Source organism: Bolinopsis microptera, chromosome 12 (genome assembly GCF_026151205.1).
Source record: "Bolinopsis microptera isolate Bmic1 chromosome 12, MBARI_Bmic_1.0, whole genome shotgun sequence".
Lineage (NCBI taxonomy): Eukaryota > Metazoa > Ctenophora > Tentaculata > Lobata > Bolinopsidae > Bolinopsis > Bolinopsis microptera.
In genome coordinates this window covers 7309922-7336624 of record NC_087083.1, presented here as the reverse complement: position 1 = coordinate 7336624, position 26703 = coordinate 7309922, and the positions used below count along the sequence as shown (strand labels likewise).

At 37.8% G+C, this 26703-nt stretch overlaps 1 protein-coding gene across 2 annotated transcripts in view; it reads left to right on the top strand.

Annotated features, from left to right (window-relative positions):
* LOC134824589 (protein MTSS 2-like) overlaps positions 1 to 25815 on the top strand; it is a 37247-nt gene extending 11432 nt beyond the window's left edge. The window contains exons 3-17 of one of the 2 annotated variants that reach the window (XM_063836494.1): positions 17373 to 17457; positions 17844 to 18013; positions 18255 to 18412; positions 18616 to 18768; positions 18902 to 19022; positions 19218 to 19460; positions 20278 to 20559; positions 20731 to 20954; positions 21101 to 21222; positions 22493 to 22650; positions 23443 to 23616; positions 23801 to 23870; positions 23985 to 24085; positions 24269 to 24359; positions 24552 to 25815. In XM_063836494.1, coding sequence (XP_063692564.1) covers positions 17373 to 17457; positions 17844 to 18013; positions 18255 to 18412; positions 18616 to 18768; positions 18902 to 19022; positions 19218 to 19460; positions 20278 to 20559; positions 20731 to 20954; positions 21101 to 21222; positions 22493 to 22650; positions 23443 to 23616; positions 23801 to 23870; positions 23985 to 24085; positions 24269 to 24359; positions 24552 to 24633 — 2234 coding nt within the window. In that variant the 3' untranslated portion in view covers positions 24634 to 25815. Of the gene's footprint in view, positions 1 to 17372; positions 17458 to 17843; positions 18113 to 18254; positions 18413 to 18615; positions 18769 to 18901; positions 19023 to 19217; positions 19461 to 20277; positions 20560 to 20730; positions 20955 to 21100; positions 21223 to 22492; positions 22651 to 23442; positions 23617 to 23800; positions 23871 to 23984; positions 24086 to 24268; positions 24360 to 24551 lie in introns of both variants that reach the window. The other variant, XM_063836493.1, reaches the window with a different exon arrangement.
* Positions 25816 to 26703: the final 888 nt, after the last annotated feature.

The window sequence follows — 26703 nt, the reverse complement described above, 5'->3', positions numbered from 1 at the left end:
ACAGAATGTATTGAGTTTTATACATCTAATTAGTTTCTCTCCAAATATGGTGAGAAACTCAGTGAAACTCAGTGTGTTTCTACTTTTCAGCGGAAAAATGCAATACAAAAGAGGTTACCATCTGGTTACGTTATGTACAGAGCCTTTGAAGTAGGAAAACAAGAGTTTTTACTAAATGTTCTGTAAATTGCTCATTGTTATAAACTAATAATTAAAGTTATAGTGTAATATTCTTTTGTTACCTTTGCCGTGTAAAGATAATAGACTGAAGATGTGCGCTACAATGACATCATTACAGTTTATAGTTTTAGTTCTTTAATGAGCAGATAATTAATTGGTTATAATTATATTGAAAGCTTGAATGACACTCTTTACATCGAGCTATAACAATACAAAAAACCAAGAATTGGCGATTAACTGAACTGACAGCTAACAAAAAGAGTAAATTATTAAACCTGATTTAGAAACTTCAAAGTGTAACTCTACTTGTATTATACTAGAACATTCTAGAATATTACTATAGAATATTCTAGAATATTCTAGAAGACTTCTGAGAGATATAAAAAGCACTCCGGTACAACTTCATACTCAGGTGCAGTATTCCTTCCTATTCCCCAGAGAATTGAAAATGTCATCTTAGTAACATTAACATTAACGTCGGCACCCGTAACCATGCCAACTTAAATATATGTAATATGTTACTACGGCAACTACTAGCATGTTCAAGTTCATCTGAAATTTGCGCTTGTCAATCAGAACATTTGAGGATACACACACAGTGATGTACCTACTTGAATTTTAAATTTAACAATCTAAATGTAGAATGCAGATATCTAGTATCCACTACTTGCTAGCTTGTTAAACACGTGCGCGCGGCTCATCAAGTATCTGGAGATTACAATCACACTGACAAGTAGATATTATATTGTCTACAGTACATACTGTAATAAGTATAAGTAACGGTAGCTTTATTTCCCCGATCTACAGTTTCATGGAAATAAACTGTAAGTGAGGAAACTAACGACAGTTTTACTTGTTACCTCTTTGGTTCATGCTCCTGAGTCTTAGTTGAGTACTTCTGTAGAAATCATCGAGTAGAAATAATAAGAACTAGTATTATTATTATATAGTGCAGCAGTGTCCCATAAAATGGTTACAAATCAACCTGAGACCGGGCCAAAACTCCTTCGGTGCTCAAATCATTTTTTTACTTATTCTTCTTCCTCAATTAAACGAAAGTATTGTTCTCAATATCGAATGAATTTGATCTTAGAGTTTCTTCTAGGATCGTATTCAGACTAATGATACCTGTATCCATGGTGATATATCGGGAACTGTTACTTTTAGAGGTCTCAAAACTATCTAACTGTTACTACTTTATCGAGCTGTATATTTACAGCCGCTACTGTCCGCCGTACTACATTTGTTAGTCTGTAAATAACCTCATATTTACAATAATAAATATATATCTGAACTATTACATAATACATATGACACTCCTATATGATATATAATTATGATAGAAGACACTGAGCAGCTATTTGTAAATATCTAAAATCTATCAAACTGCCATCACTACTTTGTCGAGCTCGACTAGATAATTACAGAGTCCAGCCATACTCCGTACAGGTCAGCCTGTAAGGTATACAGCTACATATCACGTGGCTATGACGTCATCATTGCTGTAAGGTATACAGCACTGAGCACTGTAAATTTAGATGAAGTACCGTCTAATTTGTCTAAGGACGGTGGTATATCCCGGCTAATTGTACAGAAGTTTTGTCGCGGCGTCACGTGATATTACACGTGATTTCATGTGATATTACACGTGATTTACATGTGATATTTTGACCCGCTTTATGTCCAAATCAGTGCTAATGAAAGTTATAAGTCCTATGATAGACTATGTCTACATTAATTGAACTTGCCTATATTGATTAAACTAGATATTAGACTAAAGTTAAAGTTCACCTCGTTATGACATATATTTGGTTTACAACACCATTGTGTATATTAGTAACTGTACTGTGTATAATATTAATAATAAATAAATAAACAAATAGATGAATAAATAAACTAACTGTGTATATTAGTAACTGTACAACAAACCGTATTATTTTATAAAAGTTGTAAGCCCTATGTTAGACTATGATAGACTGTGTCAATAATAAACTATATAATGAATAATAAACTATGTGAATGATAAACAATTTTCAAGTTTATCTCATAACTCTACATCAGATATCACTGTATGTTATATCCAGTGTACAGTGTACAGCACTAGTAGCAGACTGTGTAGTCGGCGCCTGTTCAGCTCTGTCAAAAGCGATCAGGATCTCAGATCTTGCTGTATAGTGTGACAATGTATACTTGTTACTACGTAGAGTTATAACAGTATACATTCCTAAAAATTGTACTAATATTTTATCACTTGTATTGTACAGAGAGATACAGGATATGACATAGGTAGTATTTGTTTCACAGCCATCTTAATTTAGAAAATCACAATCTGATCACTTTCAATGAGAATCAGGGAATGTATTTTGATAAGAGCTATCACGTGGAATCATCGAGAATATCTCAAACACAATCATGTTATGTAACAGTTCTGAAAGAGATATTGTAACATCTTAGATATGTAGTGTTGGCCTAAGAAACAAAGCAGAAATCTTTACACCTGTTTAAAATCCAACTTCTTGTTCCAGAGATCGCCATTTACATGCGACCTAGCTGAAATTGGCATTCCAACGCAGTTTTGTCCGTTGTAAATATTGCTGGAATCTGGAATCTGGATCCAACCCCGCTCGAACAGTGCCGTGTTTTACAGTGCCGTGTTTCACAATACCACACAACACTTAACATTACTACATTATTGATTATGCAGGCCCACAATCGTCCTTACCTCATTAATACATCATCAGCTTTAGAACAAAGCAGGAAACTTAAGAACTTGGCACGCGCATCTAACAACACTATATCATGGGACCGACCCGGGGAGAACTATTTCCCAGTACTATATAATACAAATATTCCTTTTCCCGGCTGAATATGGCTCTAAAGTCTCAACTCTCTGAAGGCTCCAACCAGGATCTAACCAGGGTTGTGTTCTATAAAGTGCACAGTACACTAGTACACTACGTAACTGTTGTATTAGCAGGTTCGGGCCTGGTATTGGTTCTCCCACAGTCCCATTGAGATCCTAAATAGCCCCCCACATTCCACAGCCACTTCCGGGTCTCTCTCTTGTTCTACTACTGCATATCCCTCAAGTTGTATCTCACACAGTATAGAGCCGCAAGTTGTGCATGGTTTAGGACACGCTACAAAATGAAGGTAATAGTGGGGAGGTGGTGTTAGTTTGTGTGGTCACGTGTTAGTTTGTGTGGTCACGTGACAGATAAACCAGTCAGCTTATAGTTATAACCCAGAATCACTGTCACGTGTCAAAACAATACAGCAATCCAAGGCTCTGATTGAGCATGATCACTGGGATAAGTCAAGATCCGCCTCCCAGCTATTACCCACATCTATAAGGCACTGTTTAGTGTTTGTACTCAAATGGCTGACCTCCGAGTCTTAGTGCAGTTTAATATCATGTCTGTGTATAACAGACCTAGGAATGAGCAGGAGATTGCTGCTCAGAACCCGAGTCAGACTAATATTAAACTCTGTAATTTTATACTCACTAAATCTCACTAAATTTCACTGAATCTCACTAAATCTTATCAAATCTCACTAAATCCCACTAAAGCTCACTAAATCTCACTCTATTTTCACAACTACAATAAAATACATTTGTTGAGGAGGTGATCAGGTGATGTAACAGAGTCGATATATTTCAATGTTTCCATGGGGCGGCAAGTCCCCATTCACTGCAGTCCGATAGTTTCACTGCATCAAAATATCAAATAGTAGAATAAATGGCATGAATGGTTCAGTGTTTGTGTTATTTGTTGATGGCAGGAAAACCGAGACAAATTATTGTTATTTCAATAAATCTTAACAAAGTCGGTTGGTTTATAACCAACTGGTGTGTTAACAAGTTTCTAACAGTGTATTCTGGCTTGCGATAAATGTCTGGAGCGAGGACACTGCTATAGAGATCTAAAAAGTCATATTATTATGATTCCTATAATTCAAATAACAGTATTGTCGTTAACATAATGTTGCTAATGTATGTATAATATTAAGATAATTTAAGTAAGATTATGCTATCCAATTTTGTGCTGGTCGGTCACGGCTAGTGACTAACAAACTTGACAGCGTATCCAGTACTATCGAGTAGTTTAAGTGTTCATCTTACATTACACTAGAACTACTCAGGATGCGATTTTGATGTAATACAGCATGATTGATTAGTGGTTGGAACTTGTATCATTATACATCATTATTTACTGGGTATGAAGTAGGAATCTGACCTATGGTATGTAAATATAGTGGCATACTTGAGCTCCAAGTAATAATAAATAAATAAATAATAAATAAATATGGGAAATATAATACATACATGCATTGATGCATTGGTCAACATGTCATATCATAGATAACAGCATATTTATTATTAATACTTACAATAAATAATAAGTAAATACGATATATTATATGTACTAGCAGGAACCCGTATAACCCTAAAATAGTGTCAAGACTCAAGAGACTAAAATAATTATTACCTATTTAATTCGCGTTTTTGACACCACTTGGGGGTCCAAATTTTGGGATCTAAAACTTTTTTTCCTTGGCCAATTTTTTATTTTTTCATGCTGATTTGAAGGCCATTAAAGCATTTGACCCAGTCAAAAAAGTTTCAGTTGTATATCTTTTACGGTTTTTGCGGAAAGTCGCGTTAAAGTTGATGCCGTGGTGTCAGTAAAATGGTACGGATAAACACATCCATATATATCGTCTCGCTTTATATATAGTAAGATAGACGGACATATTATGATATGTATAGAGACGGACATGTAATATTAAAGATATCATTATTATATATCATCATTATTATATATATTATATCATTATACTTTTACAGTTTACTTCTAATAGGAAACCACTAATTCAATAATTTCAGTAAATGTTGATTCTCTCCCTTCCGGTTTCTACTTTTCTACACAACCTCCTACATAGAATAAACATGATATTATAAAGATTATAATTACGATTAGATATCAGTTCGTCTATGTTATGTTCTGAGAAATTATAGGTAACATGATGTAGTAATAGTTTTACAAAAGACAGTAACTCACTTTACAGTGTGGTTGTTGGGTCTAAGTCTCACACTGATAAGTCCCAGGCACGAAACCCCAAATGTCACGTACATTTACCGAATTCTACGCCATAACCTATTATTAGGAACTTACGAAACCCTTGATATAGTCACGTGATACATTATTAGTCATGTCCTATGCTATAATGGTGATAGATTGATTATATTTGGTAGAGAATTGCATCTATAGGTTCACTGAGATAGTGAAAGGTGGCCCTCCACAAAACATAGATAATATGGACATTTTGAGGGATTTAGTTCCAAATATCTTGTAATCAAACTTCGATGACAAAATCAGATTTTAAATCATGTCCTTCCATTAAGAGTAGGCCTAAAGAAAATTTGGTTATCGGCCAGATAGTTCCTCATAATTAGGATAATTATCAATTTCTAAATTCTCACATATTATTATCAACTCAGAGTACTCGTTTCCTCCTCTAATTAACAGTTGAAACTAATTCCCCGGTTATACAGTCTCAGTATTATATCGTGTACCTCCCGAGTACACTGACAACATTTTCCCGCTCACTTGATACCGTATCTCTTTCAGACCTCGCATCTGTTAGATAGAATTAGGATAGTCTGAGGAGAATGTTGGAATTCCCTGCTGTTAAGTTAAATCTGGTAAATTAATCTGTTAAAGTAAATCTAACTAATGGTGTGGATATGAATTAATTACTATATATCAAATAAAGGATAACTAAGTAAAGTGAAATCATAAATTTTCACATTAATTCAGTAATAATCAACATTTTCCCGCTCTTTTCAGTCACTATTAAAGATAATTAGGATAGTCTGCGAGAGAAGTTCCTAATAACAGATACAATATAATACCACGTGACTAGAATACAGCTCTCTGATTGGCTAGTTAGTACCACGTGACTAGAATACAGCTCTCTGATTGGCTGAGAGTGAAGTTAGAGGTTGTCCGTTATTAATCCGGGGTTTATTTCCTGTAATTAAGGGTTTATTTCCTGCCTCATTACTCGACATATTTATGTAATTACTTGATTAATTGCTTAATTAAAATAATGAGGTGGAAAAGGGAAATCCGAGCTTAGTAATTCTTAATTTGAAAAAAAGAAGATTTAAATTGTTTACAGTTATCCCAGTTATTACTTAATTATTACTTATTAATTATTACTTAATAGCACAAGACCATTTTCTGCCAGTTATATTTTTATATTCTGAGAGAAAGACCCTTCAACTCTGCGTACACTCGACTACTCGATCAACAGAGATATTACTTGGGTGGTGAACCTCCCACTCACTACATATTAACCAACCTTCATATAGCTAGAGTTGTCCCTAGTTGTGTAATGTGTACACAGAAACCACACTCTTTACCACCACACATCCGTGTTATTGCCAATAAACTGAGGAGCTGGCCAACAATACCACAATAAACTGAGCCCACGTGACTCACAATACGTGACACGTGACTCACAATACGTGACACGTGACTCACAATACGTGACACGTGACTCACAATACGTGACACGTGACACACAATGTAAAGTACACGCGGATATTGGGACTAGAACTGGCCCTGAAGTCAGGGGAACGTTACCTACATACCTTGATAATTGTGCGACTCTTTTTGTAAACTATTAGCGGTAATTGTGTGATAATTGTACGCAAGCGATTTGGAGTCAGAATAAAAGTTTGTAGAAAAGTCAGTCAAATATTTGTAAAAATATTGTCTTCGAACCGAGGGGTAACCAGGGGGTAACCAATATCAGGTTTTCTTTCAGGGTAATGATGATCTTTCTCTCTGAATGTTTTCCCGAATTCCCGTGTCAATTTTAGACAAACACAATAATAAAACACTAAAAGTGTACACACTGTGATAGTCTATGAAATCACCTGGTTTTACCAGTCTGATAATGGTCTACAACCTCTGTGACACAGAGGTCTGTGTGAGTCTGTGTGAGTCTGTATGAGTCTGTGTTACAAGGCTTCCCGTTTACATGAAACCTAGCGCTACTGAGCTATAAAACACGTTTATTAACTGACATAATCAGTCAACAGTACTCAAACTACACATCTTAATATCTCAACTGTTCTCTAATAATTATGTGCCAGCGGAGAAGTCAGCAGCGGAAAAATACCAGCTTTCACCGCTTAAACATAACACGTGCTTTTGTAAAATAAATAGTTCTCTAATTTTCCAGCCTATACGAAAAATGTTATATTTCTAATACATATTCTCTATTCTCTAATACCTACTCACTGATATCTACAGCGAGTTTGTACATTAATGACTACCCCAGTAAAGTGTACAGTGACGCGGCAGAGTTTAATCAGTACCTTTGAAAAGACACATCAAAGTAAAACCCCCCTCTGCTAAGTGTAAGCACACAACTAATAAATTAACAGCTTGGCAATCTGCCACAATGAGCAGGCGCGCTACTAAAAGGAATTGTAAGAACGCGCCCACAGATATCTGTAAAATACTTGCAACCTACTCAAGCCTAGATAAGAGAGATATATTTAGACTTAGTTCCTACTATTAAAGAGATATATCTAGTGTGATCACTGTGATGATCCATTAGGAGATAGAAAGACAGCAGGGCGCTAAGTGTCACGTGTTACATAAGAAAACAGGAGCAACAACATGCTCTGATGCTCTTATCACCATGTTAACAACTTGTTGGTATGCAGCGTGGAATGTGAAAACTTCAAGAGAAGATAACGGGACTTTGATCAGAACGACGGGAATAAAGCCTGTAATAACTTTGCGAGATTGTGTCTGTTATTAGGGACTTTGTAGCCAACAAGCAGACCTTGTGATTCTAACCAGCCAATCAGAGAGCTGTGTTTTAGTAAAGTGATTCTAACCAGCCAATCAGAGAGCTGTGTTTTAGTCACGTGATTCTAACTAGCCAATCAGAGCGCTGTATTTTAGTCAGGAGGTATTAGACGGTATCTGTAAGACCTTGTGATTCTAACTTGGTATTCGTCCATAAAAGGAAATACATGGTGGATACTGCTTGCACATACCAGAGGAAGTAGCCGCTTCATTCTCACATATTTTGGTGAAGAAGATTAGTTGAATGAACAATTACTTAACACATTGAAGAGGAGTTGGTAAACTTAGTTTCTCTAAGTAGTACTCTTAGAGTATTAGACTCATAGAGTATTATAGAGTATTAGAGTATGTATAATAGTACGACTATAAGTATCCCTAAGCAGTAAGCACGTGCCAGACACTCTAAGTGAAAATAAGGTGTTCGATAAAACTGTGTGTTCTGTTATCCATTAACAAGTCTATCCACGTAAAAGAACTTGGCTCAAGAACTTTTGGCAATATCCGACTGTTCACGAACACCTGTTCGCGAACAGGGGTCGGGCTATCTGGATACTGCCTAACTTTTATCGTACATCAAATAATACTTTCTTTATTTTTATTTCCTTATCTGTTAATCTAAATTCTCGCAAGTCGAAACTCCACCAACTCTTATCTGTATATGTTATTACAATTGATAAATGTAATACCGTATTTGGCATTTGCCCACACTAAAGTACTGAATGCAAATTTTCCGGTATTTCGTGGTTCAGATTTGATAGATACAAAATATCTGGGAAATCCAGTTCCCAAACTTTACGAATAGATTTAGTTTAGTAAACCAATCAGTGAGCTGTATTTTAGTCACGTGATTCTAACAAGCCAATCAGATAGCTTTATTTAAGTTACTGTCTGCATTTAATGTCTTGTACTTACCATAAAAATATCATGATATAACAAAATGAATAATTCATTTTTTCTGTACAGTAAGTTTTTAAAGTAGTCTACATCAAACTAAAATGAAAGAGAAAGTCTCACATCCAGGGCGGGGAGTTTTACAAAACATACCATGAAATGTTTTACTAAACAGTTTTGACGGAACAAAACCTGATACACTCTCCCAAACACACGTGGTAAACACGTGATAAACACGTGGTATAACATTTCTACCCTTGGTTGGTTGTTCTTTTTCCACTGTCTGCAAGGCGGCTCCTGATTGGTGGATTCTGACAGGGAGGGCTAATTGATACTGTTTCCTAGGTACGGTACAGGGTTGCCTAGCAACGGTACACGCGTGTATGGTATGTTGTACAAACCATCAGGGCACTGGATAGTTGGATATTTTACATTTTTGATGGTAACAAAAACGGGCCAAAATTTTAGAATTATATCTAAAAATTTATGAAAATTTGAGCCTTGATTAGAGTTATACCACGTGACTTACATACAGTTCCCTGATTGGTGATACACAGCGGACTTGCTTATTAGCAAGCTAACATGTTAATTGAAAGAGCTGCAAGCAGTGTGTATTTATAGATGGTGGAATGCGGTGCAGGTTGATTGCACTTCCAATTAACACTAGAAACTACCAACTCAATTAACAGACTCACTGCTGACATCTTGCTGCTGGAATAATAACATCTCAGTAAACGTAGCGATAAAAACATTACCATTTATTGTTTGTATGTAAACATTTCAGCCAATCTTAAATATAGTCATTTTGGTAGAAGAAGGTTAATATAGTTGGTAACTCGGTAATGATATGTCAATAATGAATAAAGCTATAAGCTGAGCAATAGAGCAAATTTGAGTGGTCGACCCACTAGAAAAGCCAAGATGGGCCAGCCCAAAATCTACACAATCTTTGGTTTGGCTATTTCATAACACAGCTAGACTAGCCCCGTCAAAGTTGTGACCTATAAGTTGTTCCAGGCTTTCAATAGTTGAGGTGCGTCAAGTCTACCACTTTCAACTTCTTTGTGATTGGTTAAGAGGCAGTCACGTGGTTTTAAGAGGCAGTCACGTGGTTTAAAGAGGCAGTCACGTGGTGTGATTGACAGCTTATGATTGGAAAATCACCTAACCTAAATTTAGAACCCAAGCGTCCACCATTTGTCTCTGTAATCCTTAACGTGTTGTGTGTATGTGGTAGAGTTAGTGGTGGTCTAGGAGCAATTTGACATGTCAAACTGGTTCACTGTAGATCACTTAGTTCCTCCCAGTTACTACACTAAAACTACTTAGTTCCTCCCAGTTACTACACTAAAACTACTTAGTTCCTCCCAGTTACTACACTAAAACTACTTAGTTCCTCCCAGTTACAGTGCTGTATCCCTCTCCTTACACTCTCTAACTGTTACTTGTTGCAATTATCACACATTTTTAGATATCGCAAAATCATCATATTAATTATAATATTAATTATAATATTAATTATAATATTGATTATAATATTAATTATAATCCGTACTAAAGCATGGCCCCGGATATTTATTACAACCTGTGTTAAACTTATAATACACTCTTGTGGTCTTATGCAAACAATAACATGTAGTAGTGTTGGAACACTTGCCAATATACCGATAATAACACTGTTCCTTAATTCGCCCAACATACTTGTACATCACAATGAATCACAGTATAGTCAGCGAGATACAATATCAGTTCCAGGCAGGGAATACACACAATATTCAGGGACCATGACCACCCTTGTGGCCTGGATTATTCCTGATTTATTAGGACTTTTACAGAAGTGATCCAACACTGATTTCAAATTATAAGATACCACATTTGATACTGAAACGCGTATTAATTATTGTTTACACCTGCTACCTGTATAATGTATGTTGATACAGACAGTTGTTATACACTTCACACTGAGAACCATTACTACAAGTACATAAGGCCACTATAGGTGTGAGCAGGTGTTTAATGTGTGTACACAATACTAATCATACCAAATAAGGATAAAGCTGCAACAGGTTACCATGGTGACTAAACGGTTACCATGGTGACTAATCGGTTACCATGGTGACTAAACGGTTACCATGGTGACTAAACGGTTACCATGGTGACTAAACGGTTGCCATGGTGACTAAACGGTTACCATGGTGACTAAACGGTTACCATGGTGACTAAACGGTTACCATGGTGACTAAACGGTTGCCATGGTGACTAAACGGTTACCATGGTGACTAAACGGTTACCATGGTGACTAAACGGTTACCATGGTGACTAAACGGTTGCCATGGTGACTAAACGGTTACCATGGTGACTAAACAGTTACCATGGTTACTAAACGGTTACCATGGTGACTAAACGGTTACCATGGTGACTAAACGGTTACCATGGTGACTAAACGGTTGCCATGGTGACTTAACAGTTACCTTGGTGACTAAACGGTTACCTTGGTTATTATACCATCTAATTCAGTAACTGATAGAGTTAGGGAGGTGTTGCACATCTTGCAAAAGTACAAAGCTTTCTGCTGCGCTTCTATCAGATTTTTACTGTGTTCTCGGGACGTGGGAACACACTACACACTACACACTACACACTACACACTACACACTACACACTACACACTACACACTACACACTACACACTACACACTTCACACTACACTCCCTTCATGGTATCTACCAGCTGTACTGATATAACACAGTACAAGAAGACTATTGCGCTCTAATGTAGTCTGCTTCAACTATGACTTAACACGTTGTTGATTACACTCGGCTATGATCTACCTATTTTAATTGTACAGCTCCGTGTTCAACACCAGACCAGTACTTCAAGTCCATGTCCTGCACTACTACTACTGACCAGTACTTCAAGTCCATGTCCTGCACTACTACTGACCAGGACTTCAAGTCCTGCACTACTACTACTGACCAGTACTTCATGTCCTGCACTACTACTACTGACCAGTACTTCAAGTCCATGTCCTGCACTATTACTACTGACCAGTACTTCAAGTCCATGTCCTGCACTATTACTACTGACCGGTACTTCAAGTCCATGTCCTGCACTATTGCTAAGGACCGGTACTTCAAGACCATGTCCTGCACTACCACTACTGACCAGGACTTCAAGTCCATGTCCTGCACTACTACTACTGAGTACTGACCAGTACTTCAAGTCCATGTCCTGCACTACTACTACTGAGTACTGACCAGGACTTCAAGTCCATGTCCTGCACTACTACTACTGTACAAGCTTGTGTTCCATGCTCCTCAGTTAGTTGATATAAGCTAGTATACGCTACAAGCTGGTAGCTACCCGGGTCTCAGTTAGTGGCCCAATTAGAACAATCCAACCAGTGTGACACATCACAGCACAACTAATGGACCTTAATGTTCTGCCACAGTTACAGCCCTGTCACTATGTGCACTGTAATGTGGGGTTGTAATGATTGGGTTAACCAGTAGATCCCTACTAAAATGTATAATGTGAGTGGGCCAGACGCCAGGGTACTAGGGTACTAGGGTACAGAGTGGGTATGTGTAGAAATGAGTAGGGGGGACCAATAAAACCAGTTCTAACGTACTAATGATGTAACAGAGCAAATGAGATGTTTGTAGGTTAGATACTGGATAGTTTAGTAGTCCCATGTATTGAATACAGTACTATGTAGTTCAGTGAGATCAGTAGCCTTGTGAGCCTGGGACAAGAATGTGGTGCTGGGGACAACAAGGTAATGTTTATCATTACCTTATTTGGGCATCACGTGTTATGTAATAGCCCGGTTCATAAAACAAAAATATTATCCAATAATTACGGCGATAGGCTTATCTGTTGTTCCTTAGGCCAAATAACTACCAAAAAAATTTTGAAGCTTCAACTCCAACCGGAAACACCCCCACATGCCACGCCCATTTTTTTCATCAATTTTTAACAGGTAAAAATCTTCATATCATCAATTTAGGCATGAAGGAGTGCTTTTAGTGCTCCAACAGTTTGGGGTCTAATAGTAATGGTAGAAAAAGGTTAACTTTAGTCAAAGTCTCAAGTCTCCACGGCGCTTGGTTTAGGCGCACCAGATCTCGCGTCTCCGCCTCCGCTGCGTGATTGGTGGCGCCAGAACTAAAGGTCGTAGAGACATGAGACTTCAACTAAAGTTAACGTGTTCCTACCATTTATATTAGAGTAGCACAGATTCAGAGCTCTAAACACATTCCTTCATCCTTAAAACGACAATCATATGAATTTTGCCTGTAAAAGTTGATATCTTGATGTCAATTAACATCGTAAGCTTTTAAAACTAAAATTAATTAAATGAGTCATAATACTTCACACAATATTTACACACAATATGAAAATATAAATACAGGAAGTCTCTTGGATTCGACATTGAACTTTTCTCGGTCCCTGCACTGGAAAGTGGAACTGATCCTTTAAAGAAGTCAGCAGGTTCTGATTTAGGTACCCTGGTTTTCGGATCGCCAAGTCTTCACAAGCAAGCTGTCTAATCTTCGTTGCCAAAAGGAATTTTGTTGCCAGAGGAATATTTTCGTCAAACTAGGATTTAAATGAGGTCTTTATTTCTTTATAACTCGTCACCGATAGGATCAGCATTGATAAGGTCCAATAATTCCTTCATAGCTCGTCACTGACAGGATCATTATCAATGAGATCCAATGATTCGTTCATAGCTCGTCAGTCGTCACTGACAGGGTCACCGATCACTATTAATAAGGTCTGATGATTTCTTCGTAAATAACGAGGTACAGTAATCTCTTACTGATACGTCAAGACAAAGTTAAGTAAATAACTATAAATATCCAAGCATTAGCTAACAAAGTAGCATCTGGTTCTAATTCCTTTACCAAGTTATCAGTAATGGATCTAACATCTAAATGAATCTCTTCTGTAAACTGAATTTCTTGAAGCTGAAGGACTGATTCCCTCTCCAAGATGGGGGAATACTTGTTAAATTCTTGTAGGATTCATGAAGAGGGGAAATTCTCCACGGTATAGAGGGGAAATTCTCCACGCCATAGATGGCATATTCCCAATACTCGACCAGCTCGTTCTCGACAGTGACTGCTCATTCATAAACATTAGTGTGGAGACGTGGAATCCAAAAGACTTCCTGTATTTATATTTTCATATTGTGTGTAAATATTGTGTGAAGTATTATGACTCATTTAATTAATTTTAGTTTTAAAAGCTTACGATGTTAATTGACATCAAGATATCAACTTTTACAGGCAAAATTCATATCATTGTCGTTTTAAGGATGAAGGAATGTGTTTAGAGCTCTGAATCTGTGCTACTCTAATATAAATGGTAGGAAAAGGTTAACTTTAGTTGAAGTCTCATGTCTCTACGATCTTTAGTTCTGGCGCCACCAATCACGCAGCGGAGGCGGAGACGCGAGATCTGGTGCGCCTAAACCAAGCGCCGTGGAGACTTGAGACTTTGACTAAAGTTAACCTTTTTCTACCATTACTATTAGACCCCAAACTGTTGGAGCACTAAAAGCACTCCTTCATGCCTAAATTGATGATATGAAGATTTTTACCTGTTAAAAATTGATGAAAAAAATGGGCGTGGCATGTGGGGGTGTTTCCGGTTGGAGTTGAAGCTTCAAAATTTTTTTGGTAGTTATTTGGCCTAAGGAACAACAGATAAGCCTATCGCCGTAATTATTGGATAATATTTTTGTTTTATGAACCGGGCTATTATGTAATGTTGGCAGTCGTATCAGCTGCTCTCTACTCACACTCTTCTACACTGTGATTATAACATTAGTGTAATTAGTGTAATTAGTGTAATTAGTCACGTGATAACACCAGAGTGGTTGTTATTAACTATACAATAGTTATTATAAAGGAGCAATATACAATAGTTCAGTAGTCCCCTCCACATTAAAACAATGACGAAGTGGGCCCGGTGTGTAAGCGAGTGGTTCATAAGTGATGTACACAATGACCTCTTGATGGTAAATGTACTGGGACGGTTAGTTCTAACTCCTTGCTGACCAAGTGCAGGAGCAAGGGACGAGGGGTGACTCTTATTAACTCCTTGCTGACCAAGTGCAGGAGTAAGGGACGAGGGGTGACTCTTACTAACTCCTTGCTGACCAAGTGCAGGAGCAAGGGACGAGGGGTGACTCTTACTAACTCCTTGCTGACCAAGTGCAGGAGCAAGGGACGAGGGATGACTCTTACTTACTCCTTGCTGACCAAGTGCAGGAGCAAGGGACGAGGGGTGACTCTTACTTACTCCTTGCTGACCAAGTGCAGGAGCAAGGGACGAGGGGTGACTCTTACTTACTCCTTGCTGACCAAGTGCAGGCGCAAGGGACTAAGGGATGGCTCTTCATTCGTTACTATGTATTATGTACTACAATCAGGGGAATTTTAGTGCAAAGAGAAAAATGTTGGTCTATAAAACATACATTACCTTGAGTCACTGATATTTCCCTCAAGAACCGGTTTTATGTATAAAATAATGTGAATCCTACTATTTATTATATAGTATTGTTATAATATTTATCATGCACCTCTATTTACCGGACAGTTTACCTGGAGAATTGCCAACTTTTACTGCTATTAAACCCTAACACCTGTTACTTAAGTGATCATAATATTACCTCATCACATCCTTTATATTAGCTGTCTTTCTCTAGGATAGTCTACTCCAACACTATTAGATCACTGTTATATCTAACCGGAACTAGTTTACTCGGTCCGTTAAACCTAATCCCCGATTTAACAATGAATATTACAATGAATATTACCAGTAATCGTTAGTGGTGAATATTAAATTTACCTTTAATTAGATTCGTCCCCTTGTAATAAATATGATATTTAAGTTAGCCACTTTAGGAATGAATATTATGGGATTTACCTTCGTCCCCTAGTTGTGATTAGGATGTTTAACTTAGCCGTGAATATGGTATTCAATATTTACGTTAGTCCCTTGCTCCTTTATAATACGATAAAGTTCGCCCTGTGTTTTTTCCTGTAACTTGACTCGAATCACTTATTACATCACCATTATTATTATTCGGTGTGTTTACTGCATTTAATATGAACGTAATTTATATGATAATTCCTTATCTGTAGTTGTGGTTCCTACCATGGGGTTTTGTTACAGTTGTGACATTTCCTGATAATGAATTATGCAATATGCAGCATGAAATATTGTTATAAAATATAAAGAAGTTGAACTTTATTGTATATTATATGATACAAGGAATATAGTCCGAGGAAACGTTTTCGTTACATTATTTTATTACATTATTGAGTAATCCAGCAACTTTATTAGTGTAATACTATAGGCAGGTGCAGTCAGATTATTTTCAGAGCAGCATTAACAGTTGGCGACCACAAAGCCAGCACTTGATAAGAATGCAAAGCGCGACCTGTGCAACAGTACCAAATTGTGTATTTTGGTGTAAATTTGATTTACAGACAGCGATGTGATAATTTCTACTGCTGGTCCAGCTTTCCGAGATAATTGGATTATCTTCTGTACGTAGTGAGAAAAAAACAGCTTCAAGTCGAGTAATTTTGCTCGGTTTTCCAATAAGGGCTAGAAATAATTTGCATCAGATTAAACCTCATGAAAAATAAAAAAGTGAGCCATTATTATTATATTATGTCATTTTGATGGCGTTCAAGTTAATACGTGTGGAAGAGTGAGCAAGGTGAAAATTGGCTCCACAGATAATGTGTGTATTAATTCATATACTTATCATGGACTCGAGAACATTGCATGTTAAAATAAACATCAATATGCTAGGCAGTCAATATCAAGCTCGCGCTCCTTTTCGCCATCGTGGGAAAAAATACATGAAAGCACAGAAAATTAGTTTGTTACCTAATGTAACGCGCGTTCCACTTTTTATCGACTAGCTGAGCTAACAAAATGCGCGCGTCTGTAGTGCGCGCACCATTGCACGCGGTTTTATAACTGCGTGGGCGACACTGGCAATGATTCAATTCATGACTTTACTTAAACTGATACAGCTGGCCTGTGGACTGCAGCTGTGAATACAAAATTTGACCATCATCAACGGAAATAAACAGTTGTATGAGAGGAACCCACAAAAATTGAATCCATCCACTATGACCTGTGTTAAAAATGGTATTTTGGTGGATCACCTTATATGGTACCATTATCCACTACGTAGAAAATAAGATTTAATCGACAACCACCTATAAAAGTCAGATCCCACTGTACCAGTGAAATTATAGTTGCTTGACTTCGGTTTTGTCGACATTAGTAGGTACGATAGAGCAGACTGCAAGGGGAGGTCCGATCTTACATACTGTTTAGTTCTTATATTTCTAACCTCAGCCTTATTTCAGGTGGTGCTAAAGATCTTGCCCCTACACTCACAAAGATGTATGTGAAGCAGCGCAATATGGAGACAAAGATACAAAACCTCTGCAAGTAAGTTTTACGTCATTGGTTATTCTGCCTCAGTAAATCGCAACATTTTTAGAAATAAATAGTATATTTTTATGATTAATGAGGTTGTCAAAGTTGAGATCATCATTGTTTTGTTCTAACGAGTGATACTCAGTTCAAAGAATCTTTCATTTTGTGATGATGATCTCAACCGTTATACCCCCTAGTCCTTTCAATATTAAAATATCTAAGAAAACCATTAGTACAGCACCATGACCCATCATATAAATAGTTTCGGGCACTATTTACTGCTTGCCACTATTTCCACTGTAATTTATTATTCGTTGATATTCGTAAAACGTGCTAAGCACATACCAACTTGCTGTAAATGTTAGCACTGCACGTAAGCTTAACATGCAAACCAACAGGCTATTCAATGACGGGTATAACATGCCGATGAAAGACAAGCTGAAAGAGTGGAAGGAGACGCTAGACTATCTGGACTCTAAACATTACAAGGAGTCCAAACGTAGAGTGGAGGAAGTTAAAAAGTCAGTTTCCGAGACGGAGAGGCTGAAAAAGAAGGTCGTCAAGAAAGGTTTGTTAAACCTGTGTTCAGTTGATCGTAACGTCTTGTCTAAACACATCAATCAACCCTGCATTTTGGGGACGGATAGTTGGGAAAGATCGTTTAAAAGTAAGTTCAATATTTGGTCCATTCTTATCTCCAACTTCCCTGTTACCTAAGCCCACTATGTCTTAAACCCCAAAATCTACAGAACCATTATTAAGAGCCGTATTGACCTCGCATCTAAAGAAAAGTTCAGCTTTCTTCTCAGGCAAGACGAAGAAGCAGGGTCAGTTATGTGACGCAGAGCGTAGTAAGGAGACACTCCTCTATTCGCTACAACAGTTCGAGCAACATGCACTGCGCGGCGCACTTATCCAAGAGCGCTCTCATTTCTGCAATTTTGTAAACATGATGAGTCTAGCATGGGTAAGTGTTTTATCACGTGATGCCCATATAAGGAGTCCTTTATCTGTTTGTTTCAAGCATGGTTTTCCGGGTCGCCTGTAACTTGACAAAAGCACAGCTGTCACGTAAAAAACACAACGTCGCATGAAATCATGCTTATTTGTTTTAGGTGTGACGTATTGTGATGCTCAAGTTTGCTTTTGTTTTAATTTCACTTCTCCTAGGAGACGGAGTGTGAGCTCATGGATGAAGGGACACATTTACGGGACGTGCTCTCACTAGCAATACAAAGTGCATCACTTCCAACCCAACTACCGGCTGATGCAGAAAGTTCAATTCATAAGATCAGACTTATCAGTGCTGACACAGCTTTCGAGGTACGGACACGTTCCATCATATTCTGCATCGTGTTTAGGAAAGAACCGGGCCATCATAAATTCAATAAATAGTAAATACTCTTCAGTAATGAACATTCTTTCCTTGCGATATACAATTTATCACTATTATCAGGGCCAAGATACGCAAGGAGTACAGATAAACGGAGTGGTGTCCCCTAGAAGTAGCTTTATCTCAACCAACAGCAGCTCCACTAGCGGTGTCAGCTCTGGCGGCAGCTTTGGAACTCTTCCCAGTAAGTTTTACTTGTCGTGTGTTTGGTTTGCAAAGGTTTGCAACGAGATGTGAATAAATATTTTATCATTTTCAACTAGAAATATTGTTTAAATTAGTATTTATGACATTAGGCACTGATAGGTTTATCAATTATTAATATGTATACAAGTTAATGTTTTGCCTACAGAAAGAGTAACGTTGGACAATCTTTCAGATACCCCAAAAGAGACTGAATCCAGCAAGTACAACAACAACAACAAGTTTAGTAGTTTTGACAACTTAGCCCGGAGTTACCCCGGCTCCGACCAAATAAGCTCTGGGTACGGCAGCAGCCCGAGTGTGGTGTGCCCCAGGGCGGAGAGTGTGGTGAGTCCTGGTACGCGGGGTGTGGTGGCTGATATAACTAGATTCGTGGAGCAGAGTCAAGCTGCTGATAGTGCTCCCAGACTTAATGGAGGTGAGTTATCTCCGTCAGTTTACGGTAACCATGGTAACAACTAACATGTCAGTTTATAGCTGGTCTGTGGGATTTTCTTCACACTTAAGGCCAGAGGGGGGGGGGGGGGGGGGTAAAAGTCGATTTTCCCGTTTTTACATATTTGATCAGAGCTGCTGGAGACGAACAAGAAGAAAAAACCGGACCGAAATCTGACCTTGCATTTTTAAGATATCGCGCGCCAAATATTGAGGTTTACATGTAATTACATGTAAAACTTTAACTTAAACTGTAAAAAGTTAAAACGTCCTAAGTTGAAAAGACTGGCCACACCCAGAAGCTGACACTTGGCACAGGTGTTCTTTGGGTCGTTTTCTTTGGGTTGTTGCGCAAAAAACTTATGTTTTAGAATTTTGATTTTTGTCTTTGTTCTTGAAATATGAGGTTAACAAATTGAAAAAATCTCAAAAATCACATTTTGCCATTTTGTTAACCTCATATTTCAATCAAAATTCTAAAACATAAGTTTTTTGCGCAACAACCCAAGGAACACATGTGCCAAGTTTCAGCTTCTGGGTGTGGCCAGTCTTCTCAACTTAGGACGTTTTAACTTTTTACAGTTTAAGTTAAAGTTTTACATGTAATTACATATAACCTCAATATTTGGCGCACGATAACTTAAAAACGCAAGGTCAGATTTCAAATTAGACAGAAACTCGGTTTTAACAAAACACTAAATATCGTCAATTGTCAAACTGAATGACAATTTTTAAAAGCACTACCAGTATTTTACTATCAGTCTCAAAGTTACTAAATACTAATAAATCTCATTTTCCAGATTTAGGTCACAGAAAGAGAGGTAGTGGAGAATACTCCTCCCTCTCCCCCGTCCCTACTCCTCGACACAACTCCGTCCACACAATCCCCTCACAGCACTTACCCTCTACACAACACGTGGTACAATACGGAGCCTCCTCCCTTCCTGTGACGTCATCACAGTATCTGACGTCATCAGATGTTTCGGTAGCTGACTCCATGGAGACTTATGAGAATTTAGGGGAGATGATTGAGCAGGATAAGGGTCCAGCTGAGCCCATGAAAAAGCCTAATCCTTACTTCGGTAACTTGTTAACCAGATACATTTCCTATATTTTATTTACCATTCCTCTTGTTCGGCTACCAATTGTTAAAGGCCGTCTACTTTCAAACAAGTTTTCTAACATCTCATCTTTGTTGGCCAAATTTAAGTAATTCCGTCCGTTAAACTGAAGATTACCAGCATTCCTATCAGGTATTCCAGCACCTCCTCCCCCGGATCCGGAGGAGGATCCCTCACACGAGCCGCTCTACGAGAATATCCACGAGCAGGAGAGTTTGTACGATGTGCCTCCACCACCTGTGCGCGCCACTCCCACCCCTCCTACCCCACGTGCAGGTCCTACTACTCCTACTCCTCCCGAGCACCCTTCACTTCCTCCTACCAGATCGAGCAGTCTTAGTTGTAGACGTGGCAGTGTACGTTTGGTTTTCAAACCCAAGGATATATTTTGTTTTTTTGTCATCTAGGTTAGGACCTCGTGAACGGTATTGATATAATATATTAAGCTCTACTTATGCTGTACATTTTCTCTTTTACTCACCTCTATATTCTACACACACAGGATTTGAAAGGTAACACGGTGACAGCGTATCTGGAGAGAAGACGCAGTGTAATGTCCCAGAACCGGGGTTCCACAACAGATCTGAGAGGAAGCCAGGAAATACACTCTTCTCGTCACAGCAGGTAAATACATACTCTCCAGATCACTTTCACTTAGGGTAAAGCACATAATTTTGTCATTTTTTGGCAATTTTCCGACTGCCTGATATAAACCATGGGTTTTAACCTCGTCTGAAATTCCGATTTAGATGAAACCTCCACCATGTTATAGTAGACAGTCTAGGCAAGTTCTAACACAAAAATGATCGAAATTGCTGGGGTTGAAGATGTTAAAAAAAATTATTTTGAAAAAATGACAAAATTAGGTGACTTTACTTAATTTTGTCACCCCGAACCTAATTTTGTCACTTGAAGATTGTGCAAAAAGTAACCGTTTCTCGGTATTTTAGACTACCTGGATGCATCATTCGAGCGCTTTTTTACCAACATTGACCTCAAAAATCCCAAAGATATGATGTTTTCATAGTTTTGTAGCTTGATGAAAAGATGACACTTTTTGGGTATCTAATCTTAGAAAATAGCCCCAAATGCCCCTGAAACCACTGGCATCTTGAAAAACGATTGGTTCTAGGCCTATGTTGAAATTTTCATGTCTGTAGATAGATCACTTGCTTAGTAATTTCATCAAATATTTTTTTAGTCATTTTAGATTGAAAAAATCAGATTATCCACCTAATATTTCTCGGCGAAAATATGCTATTATAAGTGTTATGCTATTATTTAAGTGCCTTATACATATCCTATGGGCAAAAAAACTTCAGAATAGTTGTATAAGGCCATTTTCAACACAATCTGTGATTTACAAGAAATTTGAGAAAGGTCGATTTTTTTGACAAAATTAGGTACTTCTGGCAAAATCGAACCTAATTTTGTCACCCTCTGTAACTTGAACAATAATTGCGCTAGAGACTTGAAAATTTGTACGTATACTTCTGATGTAGAAGATATTTGAAATATGCAATGGCATGAAGCTAGCTCAATTACTTTTGAAATAGCAATTAATCAAAATTTTGAAAATTCCTTAAGAAAACCTTAAGGATCTTATTTATTTTTCGGGTTAACAGTTTCGCCTTCATTTTTGACACAGATGCAAAAGAGCTAGAAACTTAAACTTTGTACGAGCAGTTTCAGCAAAGTCTAAGCTTTCTTTTTATACACAATCCTTTTCTTTCAAGCTGAAATTCCGAGCCGAGGCAGTTTTTCAGAGCAAAATGACAAAATTAGGTACCCTGACAAAATTATGTGCCTTACCCTATTAACTTTCTTTTTCACTTAACCGAATTTACTCAGTTTAAAAATGTCTGACATGTAAAACTTACCTCTCTTACCTCAGTATGTCTAACGGATCCCACTACGGTACGCCTCGTCCGACCAGCGTGTGCAGTAACCATAGCAACACTGATAACAACTATAACGGGAATTATCACAATAGTAATGGAGCTGTCAATTACCCTGCCCAACAGTTCGCACAGCCTAAATCTAACGGATATGGTGAGTTTTTGATCTGTATATTATTGACCTAACCATGGGTATTCGCGTACTACGTGACGGCGGGCGCGCGCTACTGCAAGCGCAAGGGCTCTGTTATGTAGTCTATGTAATAAGCGCCATGAGTTGGCGCAGAATATTTGTCTCTGATTTTGATAAATTTGGTACCAAAAGTTGCCTGTAAGTGTGAATAATGCAAATTCACCGTGTAGCACGATAACGTCGAGCTGTATGTGGGCCTCCTGGCTCCTGTGCATTGAAAGAGTGTAAAAAGTACGAAAAATAGGTAATTGCTTGCTTAAAATGCCTACAACTCCTAGAATATCGAATATTTTGAAACAATTTTTACAGGATCGTAATAAGCTTAGTCAGACGCAACTTTTGGTAAGAAAATTATAATATTTGAAGGACCAAATTTTTCAAAAAAAAGGGCTTTGTGATCAGGTTTTTTAAATTTGAAAATAATGTTCCTTTAAATCTTTTGATATTAGTACTAAAAGTTTCGTGTCGATAAGCTGATTACATAACAATTATTTCATATTAACTGAAACGGTGAAAGTTATAGGCCAAAAACTAAAAATTTGCGCAAAAAAAGCATGTGCGGCAAACTAAACAAGCGCCGTGCAGCATTTTTAGCGAAAATTGCTACACGGTGGAATTATTTTATTCGCATTTTTAGACATCTTTTGGTACCAAATTTATCGAACTTTTCTAGTTGAGACTTTTCTAATTTGTATTGCCGATTGCATTTGTTTTAAAAGAATAATATCTTTGCTCATCTGACTACCTTGGCAGCGTCAAGATCCGATATCCAAGGCACGAATGGGACACAGCGTATCCATGGCTACGCGGTACAAGACAATCGCATCGCGGCAGACCCTAATGCACCGCACTATGCGGTTCAGCAACATCGATCAAGTAGTCGACTGTCTCTGAAATCTCAACCCCCGCACTACGCTACAATGACAGGTATTTTACATTAGCAGTGTAACTGATTAGCAGTGTAACTGATTAGCAGTATAACTGATTTCCTTAAATGGGACAAATTTTGTGATAACGTGATCTAGAGATTACACTGATAAATTGTGATCCTCTTGACTACCTGGCTTCCACTAAACGAGCAAGGGAGACTTAACTAACATTTCTATTTCAGCTCGTCCGAACAAAAGGACATATTCCCTAACATCGCTCAACTACGGCAGCTCCAACTCTTTACATCGCAGGTTTACTTTCAGTTTTACTTAGCTCCAACTTTCACATTCCCAAATTTATTTGCGATTTAACTGAATTGTGGGCTCCTTGTTCCTTCTACTTTGTAACACGTGCACATTTCTCAGCAACACCTCGCTGGAACGTAACGCCGCCCCACCACAATCTCTATCCGCCGTTGATCCCACTATGCCTCCTCCTCCGCCTCCTCCGCCAAAAGTCGGACAAGGTACACATTTTTTTCCTCTGTAATCTAGGTACAACGCGGATCAACAATTCTTAACTAGTAGTATCCTGCAAATTTGTTCAACTGTTGCAACGATAATCCTAAATTCGACTCTTATCCTGACTAGTGACTGATTATCCTAATATTCATTACACCCGTGTTATACTAATGATAAAACCTTACCAGAGATCTCCAACCTGTGTAACCAGATAACAAGAGGTGGTACTTTGAGACCCAGTCAGTTGAGAGTGGGTGGCATGAAACCAGGCGATACCAGGTACTTGTCAATACTCTCACTCCTGTTAAAAGTTCATTTTTCAATAAACACCATGAGATTGAGCTCCACTAGGCCTAGGGTTCTAGAGTTAGACGACTTGAGCCAATTGAATCTACACGATTCAAACCATGTAAAAGACTAAATTTAGAGTAAATAATACTTTTCTTGTGAACTTTAAACCGGCCCTTTCAGCACGATAAAACGAAAAGATGTGAAGAAGGGGGAAATTATGTCGTACAGCAACGAGATGCAGCATCTAAACCTCAATAAGTAGCCTCGCAGTATGCAGATACTTCTAGAATCTTCTCAACACACAGTCCTGATCTCTTCTCTTGAAATGTGGCTGTTATTATTTTATAATACTCTGACGAGGGTAAATAGAATCGTAGTTATGCAGGAGGGACTCCGCGTCCCCCTCCACCTCCACCGAACTAATTCCAGATAATGGTGATATTGATACCGGAGGTGAAGCGAAATATATTTCATAAGACAATTCGGTTGATAATTTTGTTTATAATTGACGTTGGACTGGACATAAATATTTTACGTTTTTTAAGTTGTATTGAAAACTGGACTTATTGTTTTGTATTAGATGAATGTACTGTTAGTGCAGAAGTTCATTGTTCGCCCGTTACTGATCAGGAAAATAATATCAGCTATACTTGTTTATAATAATGTTCATCTATATTTATTTCTCAAACAGGTTATTTTACAGTTAAGTTTTTGTTACCTCGGACCTCATAAAAGCCTGAGACCAGTTAAATGTATTTTGTTGATTTGTTTTGGGATTTCAAGTATTTAAATGCCGTTAGCCCTGTTCAGAAAACACAGTACGGCTATAGTTTTGTCAGAAGAAGGCCCCTGACTTGCCCTTGAGTTTTTAAAGTTGTGCCACTTTTTTGTTGTTTTGACACGTCAGGCGTCAGCTTCCCACGCATTTGATTGGTTAATCTCTGTCACGTGTCAAAACAGCAAACAGAGTAGCTCAGCTTCCAAAAAGCACTGGCAAATCAATGGCCAGCTTCAACTGATGCCATAAATTACAACATTTTATGTGAATTGAGTTCTTCATACGCCGTGCAAGAAAACTTTAAATTCAATTTGACGCGCGTAAAATCGCAACATTATCCAAAAGTATGTTGCCTATCTCTAAAATTAGGTACCAGGTACGGAACTGTCAAAAGTATCCAAATTTAACCTTTTGAAGCTTAAATTCCAGACGTTATGCTGTTTTATGTAATTTGAATAACATAATATTTAGTTCCAGAATTTTAGGTTTTGTACCACTAAAATGAGATTCTTTTCAAGATGTACAATCATCAGCACAAATACGATTACAATTGTTACAGTTACAAACACCGATATGATTGTGAGATGTTGTATTTTGATACTTTATATATTATGAAATTGTTATTTTACCGTAATTAATCTCCGTGTTTAATTTTAATTTTTTGTGAATTTCTAGAAAATGACAATCGTACCATGAAATTGGAAATAATCTCAAGTCTATCAATGCAAGTTTCTGTTTAGAAATTAGATATGAAGTTGCTACACGTTGTATACCTCTTATGGCCGGAGGGGTTGCAACGTGTGTACACGCGATTCAAAGATGTAACTGCATTCATAATTGATAATATATAAAGGATCGTTTGAATGTTACGTGGACCAGACTGGGTCGAGCTGTAGAGGTTTGGGAAAGTGTGCAGGTGTAATTTCTAAACAACTGCTGCGTTTAAAGTGGCTAATACGGAGAGGGTATAAAATTGAAAATGGCCAAAATCTAGTTTACATAATAATAACATTGAACATGCAAACGATGCCTAACGTATTATGTATGTATTGGAACTGTTGAGATTCTTACACGATGAGATATACAGTATACACTGTATATGAAAATTGGAAGATTTTTATTGGCAGTGAAACCCCTCAGTGATTTAACGTATTATACGTTATATGTAAACGGGCCCTTACGTGACAAGCGCGCATTTCGTTATCTGGGTCAATGCAACGCGCGCGTGCAATTTCTGTTTTAGTGAATGCGTATCTCAAAAAAGTTAACACGTACTTTTGTTTCGCGCGTTACGTTTTATAAAGTCCAAGAAAATGTGAGACGATAATTGGGACAATCAGTACGCCATTCTTCAAACAATGCCCGGCCCGCAGCAAAATTCAAGTACCGAATTTACACGACAATGTGACTACCAAAATGTTCACCAAATGAGTAAACTTTCCCCCATATTATTTACATTTAGGAGCATAAGGACCAATATTTATCGACTTGTAAGTTGTAATTATGTCACGAATATTTTAAGGTCCTCAATTGTGTATGCAATAATTGAGTGAG